Here is a 24,531-nt window from a genome sequence, read left to right on the forward strand (position 1 = left end):
TGCTTCTGCTCCTGTATTGGCTTCTGACCCACAAGCTCTTTACATTGCTCCTAATAAGATAGAGGATACAAATGCTAGCTGATCCCACAAAACTAGAAGAAAAGGAGAAGGAGACAGAACTCACAAATGAAAGTAATGTCTCAGAGTCTGGGGAAGGCAGCCTCCCAGAAGAAGAATTATCCAACAAACCCACTATTTTAAACAAGTTTCGCCCAATCAGAAAACATCGGAGAAAAACACCACCACCACTAAGAGGAAGAGGATGCGGAAGCAGAGGAGGCAGAAACAGAGGAAAAGGAAGAGGAACCAGTAAATGGAGAGAAAGAATGGACACAACTCTACTGGGAAGAAACAAGAGGAGTCAGTAAATAAAATTGTAATAAACCTTTCCAACAGAACATTGACATCTGAGGAGGAGGATGGGATTAGGTTTAGTTTTCTGTCCCACCACAAGGTTTGACTATGTACAAACTAAAACTGACCTATTCAAACTGGTGCGAAAACTTAAATTGAAAAATATTTCCTGTCTAAGATAACAACTAGAAAAAATAGGGGGAATATGATTCTATCTGAAGAAAAAGTGATGTAGATATGCTTGTTACATTACATGAACTAGAAAGTGGTAACATTAGGTGGAGAAAATGTAGAGAAATGTTTGAATGAATTGGGAACATTGTATGATAAAAGCATCTGTAGCCGTTTTAAACCCAGTTTTGCTTTCACTCCACATTCCACATATGACATAATAGATGGTAATATCTTAGATGGTCACTAATCGAAGCAATGAAAACAATGGCAGAGGATAACAACATTATCCGTCTCGCTGACAAGGGTGTAAACGTAGTAGTACTGTCAGTGGAAATGTACAGAACAGAAGCCATTAGACAGTTAACTAACCAAGAGTGCTATGATCCCATCACAAAAGAGGAATATTAGTCCACAAGGAGAGTATTTTGGGAGAAACTCATGAACTGTAAGGTTCAACACTTATTGGAACAAGAGGAGTATGATTATTTAAAATGTGATTTTCGTCGTACTCTGGTCTCTTACCTGTTACCTAAAGTACACAAGAATGCTAAAAATCCACCTGGAAGACCCATTGTTTCTTCAATAGGGAGTCTTCTTGAGAATAGCTCTAAGTTTGTTGATCACTTTATCAAACCTTATGCAACAAGTTTACCTTCCTTTGTTAAAGACACTAAAGACTTTTTGAGGCAAAAGAGGGTGTTACCTGGGAACACGATAACTGGCACATGCCATTAGACATACCATCATTATACACAAGTGTCAAACATAAGGATGGCCTTAAGGCCATGAAACACTTCTTAAAAGGCAAGACCAGTGAGCCTATTCTCACACACCAAGATGTTATAGCAAATTGCAAAATATTGTTTAGAAAATAACATATTCATGTTTGCTGATGTGTTGTATAGACAGAAACAAGGTAGTGTGATGGTCACCTGTTTTTCTCCCATTGACGAATGGCTCATGTTGGGCTGGTGGGAGATCAGGAGTCCATTGCGGACACTACCAAGGCGGGCTTTGAGCATGTCAATTTATGGCTTCGATATTTCGATGGCCTTTTTTTGATTTGCAAGGAAACAAAGAATTGGCTGAGGAATTTGTTGACTGTTTTAACACGATTAAGTATCTCAACTGCACAGCAGAAATCAGTAGAGAAAGGATTACATTTTTAGATGCTGAAGTGGAAATATTTGATGATAGGATTTGCACTAGACTATTCAGAAAATCCACAGCAGGTAATACCATCTTACACACCCTTGGCAACCATCCCGAACCATTAAAATGGAGTATCCCTTATGAAGAACACGAGAACTGTAACCTGGAAGAGTCTTTCAGAAAAGAACAAGAAATTAGGATTGAAAGAACCAGGGAAAGAGGATACCTTAAATGGGTATTGAGAAGGCAGTAAGAAGAGTTAAAGAAAGAACTAGCGAATCTCTACTTTTTTAACAAAGGACCCGCAAAAACAGAGAGAGGGTGAGATTTATAACTACATTCAGTGAAGCCTTTACGAAATTTAAGAACATTATATCTAGAAATTGACATGTTGAAATATGACCCATTACTACAAAATGCTGTAGATGAAACACCTAGCATTACATATAGAAACAGGAGAACCCTGAGGGACAACCTGATGTGTAGTGAATTTAAAGGATCCCCCACACAAACTATACAGAGCTTGAAAGGCTTATTTCCCTGCCAAAATTGTAGAGCTTGAAGGAATAGTGAGTTTGTAAAAGAAAATCCAGCTCCACATGGCCAGGAGCAAGACAGAAATTAAACAATTTCTCAATTGTAACTAATTTTGGAATTTAAGTCTTGGTCTGTCCATGTGAGAAGAAATATGTAGGTAACACCATCCATCCGGTAAAGAAGCATATCCTTGAGCACATGAGGGCAATTGACAATTTGGATGAACATTACCCTGAAGCCCATCATTTTGCTGAATACCATTTAAGCAACAGAAACATGCTTAGGTATTATGAAATTGAGTAAGTGATGAAGGAATCCAGAGGTGGTAACAGATCCCTTCCACTTAGAAGGGAATCTAAATATATTAAAGATTAAGAAACCAAGCACCCTGCACGGCTCCACGTGGAAGAGGAATTGACTACCCATATAGAATTTTAAGAGGCATTTGCCTGTCTCTTCCATTCTCTTTGCTTTCAGTAAAAAATAAGGTGGTTTCTTTTCTTTTTTAGGCAGGAGAGGAAGAGGTTTTGGAGATGAAAGCTGAAAGTGACATGATTGGCTGCGCTTACAACCCTAACCTTTTTCTTCACCGAAGGAACTGACCCCTCCAAAAAGAACTAAGATTTAGGGCCTGATTTAGATTTTGGCAGATGGGTTATTCTGTCACATCAGTGACGCTTATCCCGTCCACCGAAATATAAATCCCATAGGAAACAACTGGATTTATATTTCGGCTCATGGGATATCCATCACTGTTGAGATAGAGTAACCCATCCGCCAAAATCCAAATCAGGTCCTGAGTCTCTAATATGTTTATATTATTGAAATTTTGACTTGAGATTACTAAGGAGAAATATGCAGTGTGTTAATTTTGCTCACTAAGAGCTGAATTGGTAGAACCATGCCCACTTTTGGTTTAACTCCTAAGTTATATGTTCATTTCATTTTATTTTCATTTGTTTTCTTTTCAATTTTTTTCTTTTCATTTTGAACTAAAGCACTGTGAATAATATCTTGCATTTGCTCACTATGAGCAAGATTGTTGGAACAGTGCCCACATGTGGCCAATTTGATATCCCAGGACCTTTTAATCCATGAGGTTTGGATTAACAAATTATTAGAGTTACGTGAGAAATAACAGCGTGGAGAGGCGGACAAGTATATTGAGCAATTATTTTTGGTTTGATCTGTAAATTTAATACATGAGGAATATACAGATTTTAATATAATGGGTTACATTGCTCACTATGAGCTGGATTGCCAGAACAATGCTCACATATGGCCGATTGGATATCCCAGAACCATCTAAATCCTTTTATTTCGGATTGACAAAATGTGAGCAGTCCATGAGGAATAATAAGGAACAGTGGACAGAGTTCATTGTACAATTTTGTGATTAGATACCTTACTGCATCAAGAATATATACGTTTCAATGTGTTGAGAATTGTATTCAGATAAAGTTATGATTAGGTTTGTTTTGCAAAGCAAAAAGCGAACTTATGAACATTACAAGATGGCACCCATAGAATCAAAGGGAGTTCAGTCCTTCTTTTGTGTTGTCAGAAGAAACACTTTCAAACACTGTATATAGTGAGCACATAAAAGGTTGCCATTATCGTGACCAAGACCCTGTGTGGTCAAAATGCGTCATTTGGGGTAATAAACACCTATTCACAGCACACCTGAGTGAGCGTTTTCTTTACTTTTGAAGAAGAACAAAATTATAAATGATCGGCAGCTCCACCAATGAACGTGCCACCTTCAAGAGGGCGTGGAACAAGGAGTGCGAGTGGAAGAAACCATATCACCAGTAGGTAGTTATAGTTAGGACCTTGTTTCCATAGGAAACAAATGTTTTGTTTTGCTAATAACTTTGGTGCCGTTTAACGAATGAACAAAATTTTCAAAACTAATACTACAGTCTGTTCAGATGCTGTCTTGAAAGTTTCGGGGTAATCCTTCATGTGGGGGCCAAGAAAAAGAGGCCACAAAACACATTTTCCCCATGCATCTTCCCGTAGGAATTTTGAACACGACTACAGCCCGAACCGCTGACCAGAATTACAGAAAGCTAGTGTTTTGTTCAGAAAGTGTGTTTTTGTGTTTTGGTGTAAATCCATTCAGTAGTTTTAGAGATATTAAAGGAAAAAGAAATATAGATGCATAGAGGCACAGAGGCTCTGTGGATCCCGGAGATCTCGTGCTGAGATCTGATTGGCTGCTAACACTTCAACCAGGAAGTGTTGGGCACCATTTTGGTACTTGGCTTCAGCTTCAGCCAAGTCCCAAAAGAAAAACATAAAAAAAGAAAAGGGGCAGAGTAGGAATACCCTAACCCCCTAGCCTTGGTATTGGGGTCCCCCTTGGGCCCTGCCAGAGCAAAAAAGCATTACAAAAAAATTGGGTGAAATTCACAGAGGATCCACAAATCTGTTAAAAATGTTTTAAAAAGTGCGGTGTCCTGCACTTGTTCTAAATTTAGCCCACGAGGTCCCGGGGGCATGTGAAAGTAAAAAATAAAGGGGGGGGGGCACACAGTGCCCCCTCCTGTAGGCTCTTTGAGCCCCAGGGACCACCAAATCTCTGGGGCTTTTTTAAAAAAAAGGAGGGAGGCCTTAAGGACACCCCTCCTGAGGCTTTGATATGCCCTGGAGACTACCACCACCTGTCTAAGGCTAAATATCAAAACATGCAGGGGAGCTGTGGCTGTGTGCCCCAGGGACCACCACTTCCCAGGGGCCAGCCCATCCAAAGGAAAAGAGGGGGGCCATGTGGCCCTCCTTCTGGAGCCTTTAATGGCCCTGGGACCCCAGGGCTAGCTCCTACTATCTCCTGAGGTGCCCACCCTTGGGAGTTAGCTGTTTGCTATTGCCTGGCGGGATCGGTGACAGCTCCCGCCAAGCAAGAGCAAACATTAACTGCGCTTCCAGCAAGCGGGAGCTCTCAAACTGCTCCCACTCACTGGAAGCTGAGTTTTCATCTGTTTCCCTGCCTCCTCCCATGTGGGCAGGGAAACAGATGAAATGATTGCTCTTGTGCACAGGGAGCTGCATTTCCAACAGCTCCATGCATGCAGGAGCAATGCCGGTTCCCACAGGAGACGGGGGAGCTGGGCCTTCTCGCTTCCCCCCGCAGTCCCCAACGAAGCACCTTGGATGCCCTGGGTGGGGCTAGGGCACCCAGACACTAGTGGCTGGGCTGTAGGGATTGACTACAAGGCTGAAATTGGCCCGAGGAAGGGGGCCGCATGGGTCCCCTCCCTGTTTAAATTAGAAGTTTGATGTCAGGGAGGTGGTGGTCCCAGGGCATATGAAAGCCCCAGGAGTGGGGTCTTGCGTGGCCCCCCTCCTAAAAAAAAAACAAAAAAAAGCCCTAGGGAGGTGGGGGTCCTCTAGTCTCAAAGAGCCTACAGGAGGGGGGCCCAGTGCGTCCCCCCACCTTTATGTATTTTTGCTGCATGATCCGGGTCCTGGCCCACCCGGGGTCTAAGTTTTTAACAAGCGTTGGAGACCACACTTGTTTTTTTTTTTTTTTTTGTCATGGGTTTGCGAATCTGCTGCGATTTCATCGCATTTTTTTTAAAAAAAAATGCTTTTTTCACCCCAGCAGGGTCCCAGGGGGACTCCAGCACCAGCGTTAGGGTGCCAGAGTTTAGCTACTGTGCCCCTTATGTTTTCTTTTGCAAGTCCTTGTGTGGTGCAGGGTTGGCTTCTTAATGGAGTTTTGGCTGCCCTGCGGCCAATGCTTGCTGTGCACAGCCAAAGGCTGTGTGTCGAGTTGGGTACTTGTAAGGGTAGGCCACATGGCCTGGTGGCAGGCCAGGCCCTGCACCAACCCTTGCGGCACACGTGCCATGGTGAGAGGTTAGTTGCTTATAGGCGGTAGGGCACAGGGCCTGACCACAGGTCTTGGGCCGTGCACGGTGTGGTAGTTCTAAGGGGTTGACTGCAGGCCCTGCGGCCAACACCTGCCGTGCACAGCCGAAGGCCATGCGCAGCGGTGGCTGGATTAATGTAAAGTAATTAAAATTTCTTAATGTTAAAAAAACTTAAAAAATCACTGAAAAAAGCCAAAGCTTAGAGGGACGTTATATTTAGGTTCACAGTTTATTCACACAAAACCATAAAAATTAAACAGTTATAGTTATAGTTATCTCAAGAAACTATAACTCGTGCTCTAAGATATCTATAACTCGTACCCTCACCATGTACTGCTAATTGCCCCACATATTACATCTCTCATGACATCTTTGATAACATCATTGATAATATCAATGTGACATTTTCAGTAAAATTATTGAGGATAAAGCTGTGCATAATTTTCTATCAGCAAAAAAGGTACCCTAGGGAATTATAATCTAGGCAAAATTATAATTTAAAGTGCCCCACAGGATAACTGGTGAGGTAACCCAGTGAGTGATCTTGATGAATGAGTCCAAGTCTTTGGCTATGGGATTAACTTCGGCTGCATCTTCAAATAATTCAGAATTTAAGCCCCAGGTATTGATTTAATACCAGGTCTGAGTGTTTAAGAAGGTCACAGTTACTGCGGCATAATCAGAAATAATATAGGTGCAATCAAGGTATCACACACTGGTTGTAGGAGGACATCTGTAAGTAGATAGTTAATGCACAAGTAACTTAAATGCAGGGGGAGAAGAAAGCAAAGTAATTTACCTCAGGATTAAGTAAGGTAGCTGTCATACATAATTGAGTGTATGATTAGTACAAAGATTTTACATGGCTTTTTGCACTTTGAGTGGTTTAAATTTAGAGAATGTGTGTCTGTCAGGTATTGTATCCTTAGGTAGGTTGAAGTCAACCCCACAAGTGATAGATGAATTCTGTGGGCGGAGCACTAGTTTGAGTTTAGAGATGTCTTGAATTGAGGAATATTTAATGTGTAGCAATTATTTTCATTCTTTTGCACTTTGTTTAACAGCCAGCGGCCCTCATTATCTTGCTCAGATAAGATAATTGTTAGGCCAGACTTTTTTAAAATAAGCGTAATGACCATGTTCCTTTTGCCACCACTCCTGAGCAAGCCTTGCCCACCACCCAGCCAGATCTCATGGACAATGCATCTCTGTAAGTAACTTTGGTCTTCTCCTCCAGGAGGATTGTGTCAGTTTATCACAGTATTCACTAATTTATCTCCTTTTAACCGGGTGATTCAGGCCTCTTATGTTAAATGAAACAATCTTACTAGACATCATGAATCATGAAGATGAAGCATAACTAACGGGGCAGTGAATGAGACCCCAACTAGAGGGACACACGTCCTCCACAACTCCCAATAAATGAGTAGCCTGTTCAGTGGCAGTAGTGAGCACTGTAAAATGTGGAACACAGAAAAATTACATTATGATGGTAACATGAAAACTCAGCAGCAGAGAACTGAGATTAATATTTGTACATGTGAAAGCTGATGCACAATTGACAACACACCAATAACCCTGCAAACATGCAGTAATACATACTAACTAAGCAAGGACATTATTGACGAAGGCCCACAATGAGCCAAGAAATGTGGAGATTTAGGGCCAGATGTAGTAAACTTTTTGCACGTCACAAACAGCAAATTTTGCAGTTTGCGATGTGCAAAAAGCACATCGCAATGCCCAAACCCCATTTTGCGATTCGTTAACGTGGTTACCGTATTGCAAAACGGGACTGCGAGTCGCAATTAGGAAGGGGTGTCCCCTTCCTAATTGCGAGTTGCAGCGCAATGTTGTATTGTTTTGTGACCGCGGTCGCAAAACAATCGCAGTTAGCACCCATTTCAAATGAGTGCTAACCCATTTGCAAAAGGGAAGGGGTCCCCATGGGACCACTTCCCCTTTGTGAATGGCATTAAAAAAAATTTTCTCACTCATCCCTGTGAGTGCCGCGATTCTCAAGGGGGTCGCAAATTGTGAACCTCCTGCAAATAGCAGATGGTGTCAGGGACACCATCCAACATTCTGAATTGCGACTTGCAAATTGTGAGTCGTCTGACTCGCAATTTGCGGGTCGCAATTCAGAATGTACCTACATCTGGCCCATAATTCTTTGAAAGTATTGACAGAATTATGATCCCCCTTCATCAGTTCAGTGATGGATTGTATGCTATGTAGTTTGTGCAGGTATGCATAGTATCACAGAGTATGGAACCTTGAAAGGTAGGAGAGCGGGGTAAGTAAGGTCAGGAGTCTTATGAGAAAGCTAAGATTCAATAAGGGACCAAGCCATGGAACACTGTGAGAGCAGTGACAAAATGATAGCCCCATGCGGTCAAGACAAGGAAAGACTGCATGTTATGCAGTCCACAGGAGTGTGGGTAGCACAGTTGTGATGGGAAGACCAAAAGGCAGTAGTGCAGGTCACAGTATCTGAAAAACCTTGTGGATTAGTTGTGACTTGATAAGGAATTGCATACTCATGAATATGTTAGAAAGTGTAAATAAATTGCTTAGCACTTAGTGCAAGACTGTAAGTAATAAATATTTAAGTGTTTTCTTGTTGTTGAGAAAGACTTCCAAATCGGATGGCTCAAAAAACACCATTGTTTGGCCATCTGTGAAATTCTGAATTTTGAGGGGCCCACAAAGGAATGTTGAATGGCCATATCAGAAATCTTTTATGGAGGGCAAGAAAACCTTTTCTTGTAGACACCGGTGGACTAGGCGGTAAAGACGGCCACATCACAAGTTGTGGGGTCTGGAAGAAGCCAAACCTCCACAACACTGTCTGGCCCGCCGGTGCGTCGCACAGACACGGCCGGCGGTGAGCACCTCCAACCCGGCACCAAGTCTCAGCCTGCCGGCTGTATTACTAGGTCGCAGACCCCCAGGCTTTCCATGGCGGTCACCCCGCCACAAATACCCAGCAACAGGAACCCTCATTCCTGTTACTGGCACACATATGCAGACATGTCCCCACACCTCCCACCCGTCCACACATTTACAATCCCCCCTACCCCTCCACACACGTTCAAACACCCCCAACCATACACAACCACCCATACACCCACGCCCGCACTCACACTGACATACACACACCCCCACTCACACATTCACATCCCCCCATAACATTCAAACTTTCCCTCCGCCCTGCAACGCATTCACACACTCACCTGCTCTCCACGTTCACTCACACAAACACATGCACATGCACACACGCATCCACAAACACACCACACCACCCCCATCCACAATCATTCACACCCCCGCCACCACAATGCACGCATATATTCGCACACTCCCCCGCCTCATACGCACACTTGCACACATGCACTCCCACACCCTCGCAGACTTGCACACATATTTGCACACATACACGCACACATGACACACATGCACCCAACACTCCCCCCCCCCCCACCCCCCCCCCTTTCGGATGACCACTAACCTTGGGCGGAAGTCCTCCAATGACTCCAAATATGGCGGTCAGGAGACCGCCATCACTGGCAGTCCACTGGCTGCAGCGGCTTTGGTGGTCTTAGAAAAAGACTGTTGAAGTCATGAGGGCCACAGTGTGGGTCATTATGACTTCAGCAGGCGGAAAAGCCCATCCGCGGATATCCCAGCGGGCTGGTTGCCGTCAGTGCGGCCACCTCCCCGTGGGTCCCATTATGACTTTCCCGCTGGGTCAGCGGGCGGAAACTCACTGGCCCAGTGGGAGATGCCCGCAGCATTGTTGCTGGCTCATAATAGTCAGCGGCAATGCTGTAGTGCGTAGGGTGCAGCAGCTGGGCAGAGGGGCCCCTGCACTGCCCATGCCAAGTGCATGGTCAGTGCAGGGTCCTCCTGCACCCCGTCTCCGCCAGCTGTTTCATGGCGGTGCTACAACACAGTTGCCTGGCTGGAGAGAGCCCGCAGAGGCTCCCAGTCAGCCTGGGAGCACCCTGGCTGGGCACTCCCAGCCAATCCTGATGCTGCTCAGAGCATCGTCAGGATTGGCCACAGGGCAGACTGGGAGCCTGTGCCTGCAGATAGGAGATGGAGGAGAGGAGCGGCGTGCGGCGTTAAGATGTGTTTTTTTTTAAATAAAATGTATCTGAATGAAAATGCCATAATATTTACTAAGTTTCCTATTCATAGAAATGATAAAGAAGTCTCTGGTAGGTGTATTTGTGAACCTATGCATAACTCGGATTGTAATGATCTGCCTGTATTGACCTACTAATAATTCAGTTAAACAAACCATTTTATTGAAGGTCACATTGGGCTGAAAAGTTTTAAATTAAAACCTTTTTGTCTTTGGCGTCAATGTGAATTTTTGCCACTTGGTTGAGATCATTCTGGGGAGGAGACTTTTTACATCACTGACTCACCGGTATCCATTATACGAAAATAAAATCTGAATGCCCCATCTGGAATCTGCACATGCGAAGGGAATTAAATAAATTATACTAGGGTCAATGGAGATAGGAGGTATATTTGCATGGTTTTGCTTGGAGCCATGAATTGAGTCATAGATAGACTTCAAGGAGATTCCTGCTGTATGTTTGATACAGTCATCTTGAAAGTGGCATCTACTGACATCTAGAGGCTGGCACACGGAGATTAACATGGCACTTCATACATTTTTGGATTTATTTTGTCTAATATCCATCACCTGAGGTGAAGGAGAAGGTAGAGTGTGTCTAGTTCAGCAATCACATATTTTCTGAGGAGTACCTTGATGAAAGGAAGAAGCATGCTACCTTGGCTAGAAAGATTTATTTGGGTAAGCCTTCGCTCATAAAGCAATAATTAATAAATACTTTGGCCCTCATTACGAGTTTGGCGGGCGGTAGAGACTGTCCACCAAATTCATACCGCCACCTGACCACCAGTGCAGCCAGAACACCACCGGCCCTATTACGACCCTGCAGTGAACAGGGCCTTAACATTGATGCCCGCTCATAATCAAGCTGGCGGCAATGTGGCAGTGAAGAGGATGCAGCAGCACCCGTTGCACTTTTCACTGCCCGTAATTCGGGCAGTAGAAAGTGCGACAGGGCTGTCCATGGGGCCCCTGCACTGCCCATGACAAGTGCATGGGCAGTGCAGGCCCCCCCTGTAGCCCCTGGCACCCCGTCTCTGCCAGCATTTACATGGCTGTGAAACCACCATGTTAATTCCGGCGGAGAGAGGGGTCGTAATCCCCAGGGCAGCGCCGGCACTGCCAGGCCGTCTGACGGCCGAAATGTGGCAGTGCCGGCGGTCCGACCGTGGGGCTTTCGCCACGGTCGTAATGTCGCTGTCGGACTGCTACTTTGGTGCCAGTCCAACCGTGACCCTGGCTGTCTAGTGACTACCAGGGTCAAAATGAGGCCCAGTATGTATTTCCCCAGTGCATGCTTTAAACATCATTTTGACAGTAATGAGATTATTTATCCAATGTCCACATTCTCTAGTATGCATGCCACGGATGACAGTTTAATTTGGGATTAAATTAACATACACTGTCTGATGTTCAAAAGTGCAAAGTAGGCTCAAACACATCACTCTGAAAAATCCAAAGCCTGTATTTCTTTTCTAACACCTAAATTATAAAGACAGTTATGGCAGTATTTCCAGTGTTGGTAAATTTGGTGGGGACTCCCATTTTTTTCTTCAGCTGTTTAAATTGCATTTTCTTTATTTGCATTTATGCTATAAATAAGGTGCTCTCCTTACTTTACTAAGGGGGTCATTCTGACTTTGGCGGGCGGCGGTGGCCGGCTGCCAAAGTCCCGCCGTCAGAATACCGCTGCGCGGTCAAAAGACCGCCGCGGTAATTCTGAGTTTTCCGCTGGGCTGGCGGGCGACCGCCAGAAGGCCGCCCGCCAGCCCAGCGGGAAACCCCCTTCCATGAGGATGCCGGCTCCGAATGGGGTGCGACGGGTGCAGTTGCACCCGTCTCGATTTTCAGTGTCTGCTTGGCAGACACTGAAAATCTTGGTGGGGCCCTATTAGGGGGCCCCTGCAGTGCCCATGCCATTGGCATGGGCACTGCAGGGGCCCCCAGGGGCCCCACGACACCCGTTACCGCCAGCCAGGTTCTGGCGGTCAAAACCGCCAGAGCCAGGCTGGCGGTAAGGGGGTCGGAATCCCCATGGTGGCGCTGCCTGCATCGCCGCCATGGAGGATTCCCTAGGGCAGCGGGAAAACGGCGGGACACCGCCGGTTTCCCGTTTCTGACCGCGGCTGTACCGCCGCGGTCAGAATGCCCATGGATGCACCGCCAGCCTGTTGGCGGTGCATCCGCGGTCCCCGGCCCTGGCGGTAGTCAACCGCCAGGGTCAGAATGACCGCCTAAGTCTATATACCCTAATTGAAAATATATATACACCGTTTCTCTTGGCTCCAAACGTAAAAGCCCGCTTTGAGTCATTGCACACAGCCATATTTTAATGTATATTATCAGTTTACAGGCTGAATTTGTATGAATTACAGTTGTCTAAACGGTTGGTTTCACATTCTTGAATTCCTCCTGAATTCCTCATGAATGATCACTGCCAATTATTTCGTAGAAATTTACAAGAGAAAATTCTGTTAGCTGATTATGAGTGGTAAATGTTTTTCTGACTTTATTGGAGGAAGCAATTGTTACGTGTTTTCCCTGGCTAATATCTGTCAATTGGAAATATAGATCCTTGACATACAGTGAGCCCTTATTAGGATAGATTTGGTAACAAAAGATCAATTGATTAGTTATACGTAGCGGAAGTATTTCTTTTGGCAGTGATTGATATGTGTGTGTTGAGAGCTATGTTACTTTATAGTTCCTGTAAAGTAGAAACCCAGAGTGATTAAACACATTTCGTATATCTAGTCAAACAATGGTGATTTTCAAGGATGTTCTGCTATCTGGCAGGGCAAACTACCCAAAGTTTGAAACGAATTATTAGAGCTAGGAGGTCCATATTAATGGCTTCCAGAACTCATTTTTCTCATTTATTTCCATTAATAGGGCAGTTCTGGCATGTTACCGACCTCCATTTAGACTCTACTTACCAATTGGCTGATGATCACACCAAAGTATGTGCCTCATCCAAAGGAGAAAACGCATCCAGCCCTGGTATTTTTGGGGATTACATGTGTGACTCACCTTATCAACTCATACTGTCCGCCTTTAAGTATATGAAAGACATCAGACAGCCGGCTTCATTTATGATATGGACTGGGTGAGTAATCTTGCGTGTCTTAATACTACATGTAATCATATATTGCTTGTGTACGAAATAACAAGGCAGTTGCATACATACGTTTGCAGTGTGGCGACCCAGTTCTCTTGTCGTATCTGGGCTAGTTAGTTATTGCCTTTTCACTTGTTATAGGTTAGATCCATTTGTAGTTTGCTTTTTAGTCCAGGGATACTCAAAAGACTGTTCAGGTGTACATAGTACCTCTAAGATCACAGAGAATATTAAAGGCTTTGCATCCATAGACGTAGGCCACTGTTACTTCAATTCGAGTTTAGTATGATGAAGAATGAGATTGCAAGCAGTTTTTATGACTGCCTCCCCATTAAGGTGTAGTTATCTGTCTCCATATTTCAGGATTTGAGCATTCTCAGGTTGAAGTAAGATATACCTCTTGGGTCAAGTTTTATGGTCAATGTAATAGTGCAATGTCAGTCCTTTACATGCCTAAACCCTCTAGAGAACCCCATGCTTTGGAAATCATTATTTAATGCTCATAATACAAAACAGAGGGCCTGATTTAGTGTTTGACAGATGCGTACTCTGTCATGAGAATAATGATATCCCATCCACCTTATTACAAATCTCACAAGATATAATGCACTTGTAATAAGGCAGACAGGAATTCCGTTACATTTATAACCATGTAACCCATCTGCTACACTCTAAATCAGGCCTATAGTCTTTAAGCTAGATGCTACTTCACTGCTTCCTGAATTATGACTGAAGTATAGAAATCACAACATGGTTTGACTAGCTTACTGTCTGCTATCTCGCTGCCAATTGACTACCAATCATTTCCAGCAAATGTACCTGTTAATCTTGTACCTTCAGTAACTTAATATAGATTACTTAAATAGAATTCTATTGTCAATTTCTCTATGACTGCACCATGCTGAATTGCTCCACAATCAGAAATCATCTTTGTTAATGAGCTATCATTCTCACCACCAATCAACAGAACAATTAGACAGGCATTCTTCCACATTTGTGGGCTTTGATAAACCTTGTTACTTTGGCTGATGCCTTGGAGGATAGCTTAGTTCCTTTCACTGGTTGTCGACAGTTTTAACGAATGCAACATGATCTACAGTATCTTACCAACCAAATATTTCAGGACTGCTTGAATGAGCCCAAAATTAAATGGTTAGTCTCACACCCTGGAAGTGTCAGAACATCTTCCTCCTACATTGAAGTTTCATCAGTTTTTGCCGGCTAAACAGAGACATTCATTTGAAACATCACATATTTTCCATGCACAATAAAGATGTTCTCCCATATCATCAATGTAACAAAACAAGGGTTGACCTACCAAAAACGCTACTTCTCGAACCAGTGTTCTACTAATGATCTGGGCAGATTATTCATAGTCGAGGCTCTTTGATATAAAATTCCATCCTCCTCAAAATTAATCGTCTCAGATTATTCTCCATATTTGTACTCCTTGTTCCGACCTCTATCTCTCGCTCTCTCTCTCCCTCTCTCTCTCTCTCTTTGCTTGCACCCATTTTCCCCCATTACCATGCTTCGCCTCTCTCTGTCTTTCTCTCTTTCTCTCTCTCTCTCACATCCATTCTCTTTTTAACTCTTCTTGTGAGCAATGCCTTGTGGGTTGGGCCAGACTCATATGCACAAGAGACTAAGATAAGCAAAAAGTGACCATGTAAATGCAGATTGTTGTTTTACGAAATGCCTCTATCAGTAAACGTACTGTATGATTTTGTTACCATAATGGCAAGGCTTTGATTTAAGGGCTGCATCCAAGCTAATAAATGACTGAATCCTTAATTAAGAGAAATCACGTGGACATGGAAATCTATCATTTATGGTCAGTACGGCAGGGATATGCCTGTTAGGCAGGGATACCAAAAATTCAAAGCACTGGCACAGATAGGTGCCCATAACATACACCCTTGAAATTAAGTGACACCCGCGTGGTTTAGGGGGCTACTAATGGAATTAAAAATATCTGTTTTTCTTTTCAGGGATAGTCCACCACATGTTCCAGTGCAAGAACTCTCTACAAAGACAGTTATTGAAGTCATAGCCAATATGACTGCAACAATTCGTGAGCACTTCCCCGATCTCCAGGTTTTCCCTGCTTTGGGTAACCATGACTACTGGCCACAGGTACTGTAGTTTCACTTGGCAGTATTTTAAGATTTTCTAGTAACTGATTTCAAGAGTATCTGCACAACTTCCAAAACATGTTTGATTAAATATGTTGTAGGCAGCAAGGGAAACATTGAAATTAGGTAGTTCACTGTTTCCACAGTGTTCTTTGTAATTGGACAGACCCACCTTTCCAATTGGCAAGATGAAGGTGGGCTTTCAATCAGTGTGCATCCAGGCTTGACAAATACCTTCACCTGCATCCTCTCCAGTTATGCAATTAGTTCGAAATTAGGTTGTTTTAAGATGTTCCTTTCACCTTCATGGCTTAACTGATAACAAAATGTTAAGCCAAACACAATATTTATTAGCTGGTAGAAAAGAAGTAAGGGCCAGATGTATCAAAGGGTTTTACCCATTCTGTGTCTGTGGGAAAATGTGTTTGTACATATGGCCCTAAACTCCCAAGAAAACATTTCATATGCTACGGTTTTGTGATTCCTTCTATAAACCCCTTCTTCTCTTACTTTGCCCCAGTGGTGATCCCCGTGCGGTAAAGTATAGAGAAAAGTAAAAACGCTTATTATACTTGAAGAAAAAATATTTTTATAATGAATAATAATGTAAATGAATTTAATTTACTTATTTTAAATGTAACACACAATTAAAAACATATACAGCAGTATTAACTTCATTTTGAATTAAATATATAAAATTAAATAAACTTATTTTTATGGTTTACATTTAAAACAGTTCCCACCTAAAGAAAATATTATATATTAGTAATTATTAAAAGTGATGGATATAATTATTTAAATGGCATTTAATTACATTCTAATAAAAATAATGTTACATTAACATTTTAAAAATATTTAAAAACTAAATAATAAATATATTTGATGTTTGTATATTTTCTAACTTTAAATTAAATGTAGATATACTTTTAAATAATTTACTTTGATTTAACATTATTTCGTATGAACTTTAATTTCAAGTCCCGACTTCCACTGATTTCTAGGGGAGGGTGTTGAAATACCAGTGATTGACCATGTGTGGTGCTTGACTTACTCCATCTATGAGCTGGAGAACATTTAGGGGGTCATTCTAACCCTGGCTGTCGTCGACCGCCAGGGCTTAAATGACGGGGGCACCGCCAACAGGCTGGCGGTGCCCCGCAGGGCATTCTGAAGTGGAAAACCGGCGGTCTCCCGCCGGTTTTCTGCTGCCCTTCTGAATCCTGCGCCGCCATGGGGATTCAGACACCCCATACCGCCATCCTGTTCCTGGCGGTTCGCCCGCCAGGAACAGGATGGCGGTATGGGGTGTCGTGGGGCCCCTCGGGGCCCCTGCAGTGCCCATGCCAATGGCATGGGCACTGCAGGGGCCCCCGTAAGAGGGCCCCACAATGAATTTCACTGTCTGCATTGCAGACAGTGAAATTCGCGACGGGTGCCACTGCACCCGTCGCACCTTCCCACTCCGCCGGCTCCATTCGGAGCCGGCGTCCTCGTGGGAAGGTTGTTTTACACTGGGCTGGCGGGCGGCCTTTTGGCGGTCGCCCGCCAGCCCAGTGTAAAACCCAGAATACCCGCAGCGGTCTAATGACCGCAGTGCAGTATTCTGGAGGGGGGAACTCTGGCGGGCGGCCTCCGCCGCCCGCCAGGGTGTGAATCACCCCCTTAGCATGGTTTTGAACAGAGCTGATTGCAGAGGCCCCCTAACTTTTTGCCCCCATTTTCCACTTTATGCTGGTGTTTTTCTGACTCTGGTGGTGCCCTGGGTACTGCTAACCAGTCCCAGGGCCTGTGCTCTGTGTAAAATCAATATGCAAATTAGGCTAATTATAATTGGCTAAGTTAACCTACCTATAAGTCCCTAGTATATGGTAGGGCATGTAGGTTTAGGGACCACAGCATAGGTAGTGCACCCATAGGTGCACTGCTGAGGTGCCCAGTGTCATTTCAAAGGCAGGCCTGCCTTGCTGGCTGCTTTTAAAGTAAAGTTATATGCAAATTCGACTTTGGAATTAAAAGTACTTCCAAAGTCTTAAACTACCTTATTTTTACATATGTCACCCCTGAGGTGTGCCCTATGTGCCCCTAGGGCTGGGTGCCATGTAACTATAAGCAGGGACTTTATAAAAATAGTTTTATAAGCCCTGGTGAGGTAAAAACAGCCAAATTTGTTTTTCCCTCATTGTAGTAAATGGCCTTCATAGGCTAGAATGGGGAGACTTTGTTTTAAATTTGAAAGTCTCCTTAAAAGATGCATACCAAGAATTTGGTATCAAATTAATTGTTGTAATAAATCCCACAACTTCCAGTTGTTGGATTTAATATAACTTGTTCAGGTAAAGAGTTTTAGACTTTACCTAAAAAGTTGCCAATTTAAGCCCTGCATTGTTTTTGCTGCTGTGCTCTGATTGGCCAGCCTGTAGCAGCTTAGCCAAGCTGCCTTGATGAGGTGTGAAGTGGCCTGGCTTCACACAAAGGAATGTGCCTGTGGGAGAGAATCTCCCCTCAGCAGATGGTGAGGCAGGAAGGGGGAGGGCTGCCAAACTGGTCTTCGAAGGCAGAGAAGGACATTTGGAGCAACCAGCAACACCCCCACATCCTGCAACCCCAGACAACTAGGTGCCCCCTTGATTAGATTAGGAGAGGGCAGGAGAGGGGTGTGTTTATGATTTTTAGCCACACCAGTGGGTGGGCTCAGCCAGATGTAACCTCCAAAAATCAGATTCAGCCATGTTGGATTTTTGAGAGAATGTTGCCCACTGGGATGGATTTTTGCCACACTTCCCAGGAAGTGGTCATCACAGGGGGGCGACCCTGTACCTGATTGGAGAACCAGGACCCCCCTGCTTTTCACCCAGGAGCAAGGATAAAACTGGCAGACCTGCACCCACACCTCAGATCCCCATCAGATTCCAACAAGGAAGAACTAAAGGAGAAGAAGGACTGCCCTGCTGGACCCCTGGCCTGCACCTGGAACCTGCACTCAGAAGGACTGCACCAGCTGCACACTTGGGCTTCACCAAAAGAAGGACTTTGCCTGGCTTCAACTGGTTCAAGGAGGGACTCCCTGTTTGCTACAGGTGAAAAATTGCTAACCAGAGTCCCCTGCACCAACTCCTGAAGAAAGCGACCAGCTGACCACTGCCCAGTGGCCAAAAAGGAGTTTGCACCAGGTGCATTCTGGGAGTTGTAGTCCACAGCCCCCAAGGACCATCTCAGAACTTCTGGACTTGGGGTGAGCTGTGGACCACAAAAGAACCTTAAAAGAACATCTGGGTGAAGCCCCAGAAGTTTGGAGAAGATTTGAGAATTTTTGTAAAAAAGCTCCATAGAGGGACCGACCCGCCGCGGAAATTCTAGCCAGCTTGCCTCAACCGCGACCCGGCCTGATTTGGTGGTTCGTCCCGGTAAAGAAAAATCTCCGAAAAAGAGACTAAGTCCGAAGGTAAAAAGTTGACCGGGACCTCCCAGCCATCGTATCCGAGAAGGGCTCCATGGACGTCGGATCAAGATCCAGGTTTACCCCGGTCGAAGGATTTTCACCTCGAAAAAACGACTAAGTCCGAAGGTAAAAATCTCCACCGAGAAATCCAGCATCGCGTATCCGGAGAAGGGCTCCAGGAGGTCGGATAGGACTGGCAGGTTCGTCCCGCTGAAGAAAATCTTCAAAATAAAGACTAAGTCAGAAGGTAACTTTTTTACCGAGGCCTTCCACGACCTGTAGCCGAGCAGGGCTCCATCGCGGTCGGCCTGAAACTTTGACTTTGCCCCGGTCGAGGTGCAACCAGATGACCCGATTGGCGCTTTTTGTTTCTAAGCGCTAGAAAAATAATAATTCTTTACAAATTCATATCTCCGGTTCCCTTTAACCGATTTTATTCGTTTTGGTGTCATTTTAAAGATAAAAATATAAACTATTTTTATAAATTGGTTTTGGATTTTTAAACTGTTTCCTGTGTTTTATTTAATTACTGTTTTGTGATATTTGAATGCTTTACACACTGTCTCCTAAGTTAAGCCTTGACGCTCGTTGCCAAGCTACCAAGGGTTGAGCTGGGGTTAATTTACTGAGACCTAACTGGACCTAAGTGGAGGTTAGTGGCTTGTTGCTAGGTGTAGGTACCTACCTGCCCTTACCAATAACCCATTTTCCAACATGGGTCCTTTCTGAATGTTGTAACTTCAGAAGTGCCGTTTGAGGATAGCAATGGGCTTACTATTTGAGGGTGCATATCCCTCTCAATGCCCCCTTTTAACCCTCCCTTACTTCTCTCTAAACCAACCTATTATGTAGTACATATGCTACATTTTTCAACCACTTCTTCTGGTCCCTCGTACATTTACTAATAAGTAGTAAACTTACAAGTGTGAGGATCTCCCTCATGGAAAAGGCAGGAGAGGTGGAGGTGGAGATTTACTCTTGTAAGTATGAGAACAGCATTTTATAGTACTGTTGTAGTACTTCCAAAACATATACTGCAAAATTAAGCTTGTGAATAGGACTTGCTGTAGGCATGTTAGTATACCTAATGCTCACCAACCTCATGAATACAGAATGCCCCAAATGTATCAAATTAGATTGGTTCAATGACTGTATCTTCAGAACAATTTAAAACTTCATGTGACCAGATTAAAAAAAATACCATAAGCAAGGGTTCTACATTCCAAACTAGCCCCAGCTATTAACTCAATATAAACATATTTAAAGATAGTGTAAAGGATATACCTGTGTAGCTTCTGGGTGGGGAACATGGCGGCCGCGTGAAGCCGCAGCCTCGAGCTCACCTGAACTCCGGTCAGCGCGCAAGGGTGGCGGCAGCGCGGACGTGCCGGGCTGCACCCATTCCTTCTCTCCGCCTTTCCCCTCGCGGCTAGGCGAAGTGAAACGGAAGGGGGGGAGTAAACGAAGCGGTCGGAGCTTAGGACCACTGGGTGCTGCTCCGATTACCTGGCAATATGGACGGAAGCAACCAATGGCTGAAGGAGACGCTGCCAGCTTGTTTTGGCAGCTCAAGTGCATTTTTTGATCTTCTGAGGGCATTTCATTCCCTCAGCTTTGTTTTGGAGGAAAATAGAGGGAGAAGAGGAGAAGGAAGGAAAGAAAAAAAGGGGGAAAAGGGAAAGCAAAACTTTCAGAGTAACCTGTGAGGTGTTCAGAGAACAAGAGGACATATTTTCTTTTTTTTTCTTTTTTTTTCCTCTTGATGGTTTTCTTGATGGCTCTACTCTGACTTCATTCTGCTTTATTCCGGCTACTTCATCTTATCCACGGTAAGAGCTGTGGGTGCATGACGCTGGTTAAGCGAAGGGCTCGGGCAGCTCTTAGATGCCCTCCATTGGCATTACTTCAGCAGCAACATAATAAGGGGGGGGCGGGCGAAGAGGCTTTTTCAGGATCGTTCTCAGGTCCCCCCACAGGGGGGGGGGTCAGGGTGAGCAGTAGGTAAGGTCACAGAAAGCAGACGGCGAATGAAAAAAAAGGGGACAAATTAGTGAAAAGGCAGCCATAGATTAAACTTTGGAAAAAGCAGAATATTAAATCAGGCTTTAACCCCATTCTAAGTAAGGCAACTCGGGCTCAAGCCAAGTTGTTAGAGGGTGGCAGGACAACCTCCGCCTTAGCACCTTTTTTGAGGAACCTTCTGGAAGGGTGCAGATATGCTGCCCTCCCAAACCCAAACCCTTACCCTCCCCCCCCCTCCGGAGGTGGGGAGAAACAGAAATGGCAGTAATGTAGTGGCCGTTTCACTTAAATCTGCAGACACACCTACCCCTCAGTCAGCTGTAGCATTAGAGACAGAGCCAGCACCACAATCACAGGATGTGGTGCTTCAAAACCTCTTGGTATCATTAACAAACAAGATTAGGGGAAAGTTTGAGGTTTCAGAGCATAACCAAGAGAAAATCAGGGAGTCCTGCGCAGCCCTGGAAACTAAATTGAACATGTTATCCGAGAGAAATAGCAGGATCGAGACTGTGGTTGCAGAGTAGGAGACACGGGTGTCCACCAACTCGCAGGGTATTGCGCAATTGTTTCGTAAGGAAAAAGTGTTTCAAGAAAAGTTGGAATCATTAGAGAATAATCTGCGGAGGAATAACATTAGAGTACTGAATGTTCCTGAAGGTGTGGAGGGCGAGTATATCAGGGGCTATGTGATAAGTTTGCTTAGGAGGTTCTTCCGTCGATGGCGCATATAAACTTGGAGGAGGATATACAGAGAGTTCATCGAGACCCTTTCAGAAGGACGCCTGATAGAAAGGTCCCTAGGAAGATCCTTATCAATTTTGGTACATATTCCATTAAGGAGAAGATTCTGTCTGAGTCTCTCAGGGTAGGCAGCTTTACCATGGGAGAATGGTCCTTTCGGATATGGTCAGATGTCTCCAAAGTGACTGTAGACAGGCAGTGGGAGCTGGGAAAAATTATGTAAGAACTCAGATCTCTTGGTGCCACAGTGCAGATGAGATTTCCAGCATTTCTAAAAATTATGTGGAATAACACAATGTACAATATTAGGGATCCTACTGAGGTTCAGTCTTTGATTGAGAAGATGAAAAAGCCACCCTAACTGTGTAACTTTGTTTTTGGATATTAGCCGACCGGAACCATACTGAGCCTGTATGGGTGGAGTGGGTAAATATTAAATGTGTGAAGGTCCTCAAGAATATTATGGAAGGGGCAGTTACGGGTTTGGGTTTATTTGTATCCTGGTTTTGTTTTTTTCTTTTGGACAATGGTTAACAAGGAGGGTGTTTGTTTGTAATTTGTTTCATGGAATGTTAATGGTCTAAGCGTTAAAGGGAGGAGGGGAGAATTTTTCGAATACTTGAAGGGGGCGGATGCTGATTATTTTACAAGAGACACACCTAACGCAAAGTGAGTGGAAGGAAAGTATTAAACATTTGGGCTGGGTTGGCTTGAGTGCAAGCACAAATCAACCTTATACAGTGAAAGGTGTGGCAATTATTATAAAGAAATCTTTAAAGACAAGAGTAGCAAAGATTATAAGAGATTCTAAGGGCAGGTGGCTGATTATGGAGGTAGAGTTGAAAGGTATGTGGTTCACGGTAGTGGGTTATTATGGGCCTAATGTGGATGATCCTATCCCTTTTCAAGAACTGTATAACCATTTGCTGGAGGCAAAATCTCCGATCATCATGGGCAGGGATTTCAATATCTTATTAGATCCCCGGTTGGATAAGTCCACGTCAAGGTTGACGGTCAACCTCCCTAAAACTCGTATGTGGATAAAACAAGCGATGTTGGACCTGAGCTTGATTGACATTTGGCACCAGAAAGGCAGGGAGGGCCCGAGATTTACGTTTAACAACAAAAAGTATGGCCACCGATCTAGGATAATTTCTTTCCTGGTGCAGAACAACCTGAGGGACTCAGTGAGGTTTGTTGAGCATGCCCCGTTTCATTTGTCGGATCATGCAGCAGTAAGAATGCATATTTCTTTCCAAATTCAACCCCTACCCTACAGATGAACAGTTAATCGTACCCTTTTTTTGGACCAGAGGATTGTTGAGGGATTGAGGGAAAGATACAAAATAATTTTTAGAATTTAATTATGGTTCCACTACCTTGCAGACTTTGTGGGATGCATATAAAGAATTTATTAGAGGGAGGTTGGTGGGTCTAGCTACTTTCAAATATAGAGAAGAAAAGAATCAGCTAGAGCAACTTGAATCTCGGGTGGCATCCTTGCAGGAAGCTTTCTTTAATTATACAGGCGAGAGAAATCAGTCAGATTTATTGGATGCCCAATTAGAGTCGGCTAAAATAGATTTAGCTTTGTTTCTGGAGGTGAAAAGCAGAAAGAGCTGGGATAGCAGCCGGTTTGCTCATTATGAATATGGGGAAGGCTGTGGTAAACTTTTAGTCTGGAAAACCAAGATGGATCACTCTAAAAAATATATTACGTCTATTAAATCAGAGGCAACTGGTACATTATGTACAGATGCTGTTGGAATAGAAGAGGCTTTCGTGACTTTCTTTCAGGACCTCTACACTGAAGACCTGCCCTATTCGGAAGCACTAGTTAAGGGTTACTTAGAGGGGGCGTATCTCCCTCAGTTAACGGATGTTGAAAGGCTACAGTTGTCTAGGAGAATGGATACTGGAGAGGTCAGGGGAGCAATTCAAGTCTTGAAAAAAGGGAAGGCCTTGGGTCCAGATGGGCGCCCTAATGAGCTATACTGTGCACTTTGTGATGAGGTTGCCCCTATCTTGGTAGAGTTGTTTAACCTTCTTTTACAGGAAGGGGTAGACATGCCTATTTCCTTGAATGATGCGGTGATAAGTCTTCTTTTAAAGCCCAGGAAAGATCCGGCATTGTGTAGTTCATATAGACCAATTTCCTTGTTGAACTCCGATTATAAACTATATACTTATGTTCTGTCTAAGGGACTCCAAGGGTTAATGAGGAAGTTGATCCATGAAGATCTAAACGGCTTTATCAAGGGACAACTGCACGAGCTGACTCATGACTTGTTAGGCGCAATAGATTTGGCTGGTTTAAGCAGAGTTCCTCTGACGTTTCTAACCTTTGATGCTGCTAAAGCATTTGATAGGGTAAATTGGTTTTTTTTATTGAATGTTATGGAAAAGTGTAAACTGGGTTCAAGATTTCAGTGCAGTTCAGGCTATCTACAGACCCCCGGTTGCTAGCATTCTGGTTAATGATAGAATGTCCCCCAAATTTAAAATCAGAAGAGGAACACACCAGGGTTGCTCACTGTCCCCTCTTCTTTTTGATTTGTACATTGAACTGTTAGCCGCAAAAATTAGGGCTGACAGTCAGATCCCTTCCGTTTCAATGTCAAGGTTGGATGAAAAAGATTGCGTTATACGCAGACGATTTAATAATTTATACAGGTGAACTGACAGGGGTTTTTCCTAGAATTGTACAGTGTTTAAAGGATTTTGGCAAAGTGTCAGGCTATTTGGTAAACTCGGGTAAAACAGAAATTATGTGTTGGAATACCATGTTCAATAGTCCCTTGGTTAAACAACAAATCAGATATTTAGGG

General features: G+C 44.0%; 1 protein-coding gene across 2 annotated transcripts in view; it reads left to right on the plus strand.

Annotated features, from left to right (window-relative positions):
• SMPDL3A (sphingomyelin phosphodiesterase acid like 3A) overlaps positions 1-24,531 on the plus strand; it is a 137,113-nt gene that overhangs the window by 34,625 nt on the left and 77,957 nt on the right. For both annotated transcript variants that reach the window (XM_069235409.1, XM_069235410.1), the window contains exons 2-3: positions 13,138-13,351; positions 15,355-15,499. In XM_069235409.1, the coding sequence (XP_069091510.1) occupies positions 13,138-13,351; positions 15,355-15,499 (359 nt within the window). The remainder of the gene's footprint in view (positions 1-13,137; positions 13,352-15,354; positions 15,500-24,531) is intronic.

Source organism: Pleurodeles waltl, chromosome 5, assembly GCF_031143425.1.
Source record: "Pleurodeles waltl isolate 20211129_DDA chromosome 5, aPleWal1.hap1.20221129, whole genome shotgun sequence".
Lineage (NCBI taxonomy): Eukaryota > Metazoa > Chordata > Amphibia > Caudata > Salamandridae > Pleurodeles > Pleurodeles waltl.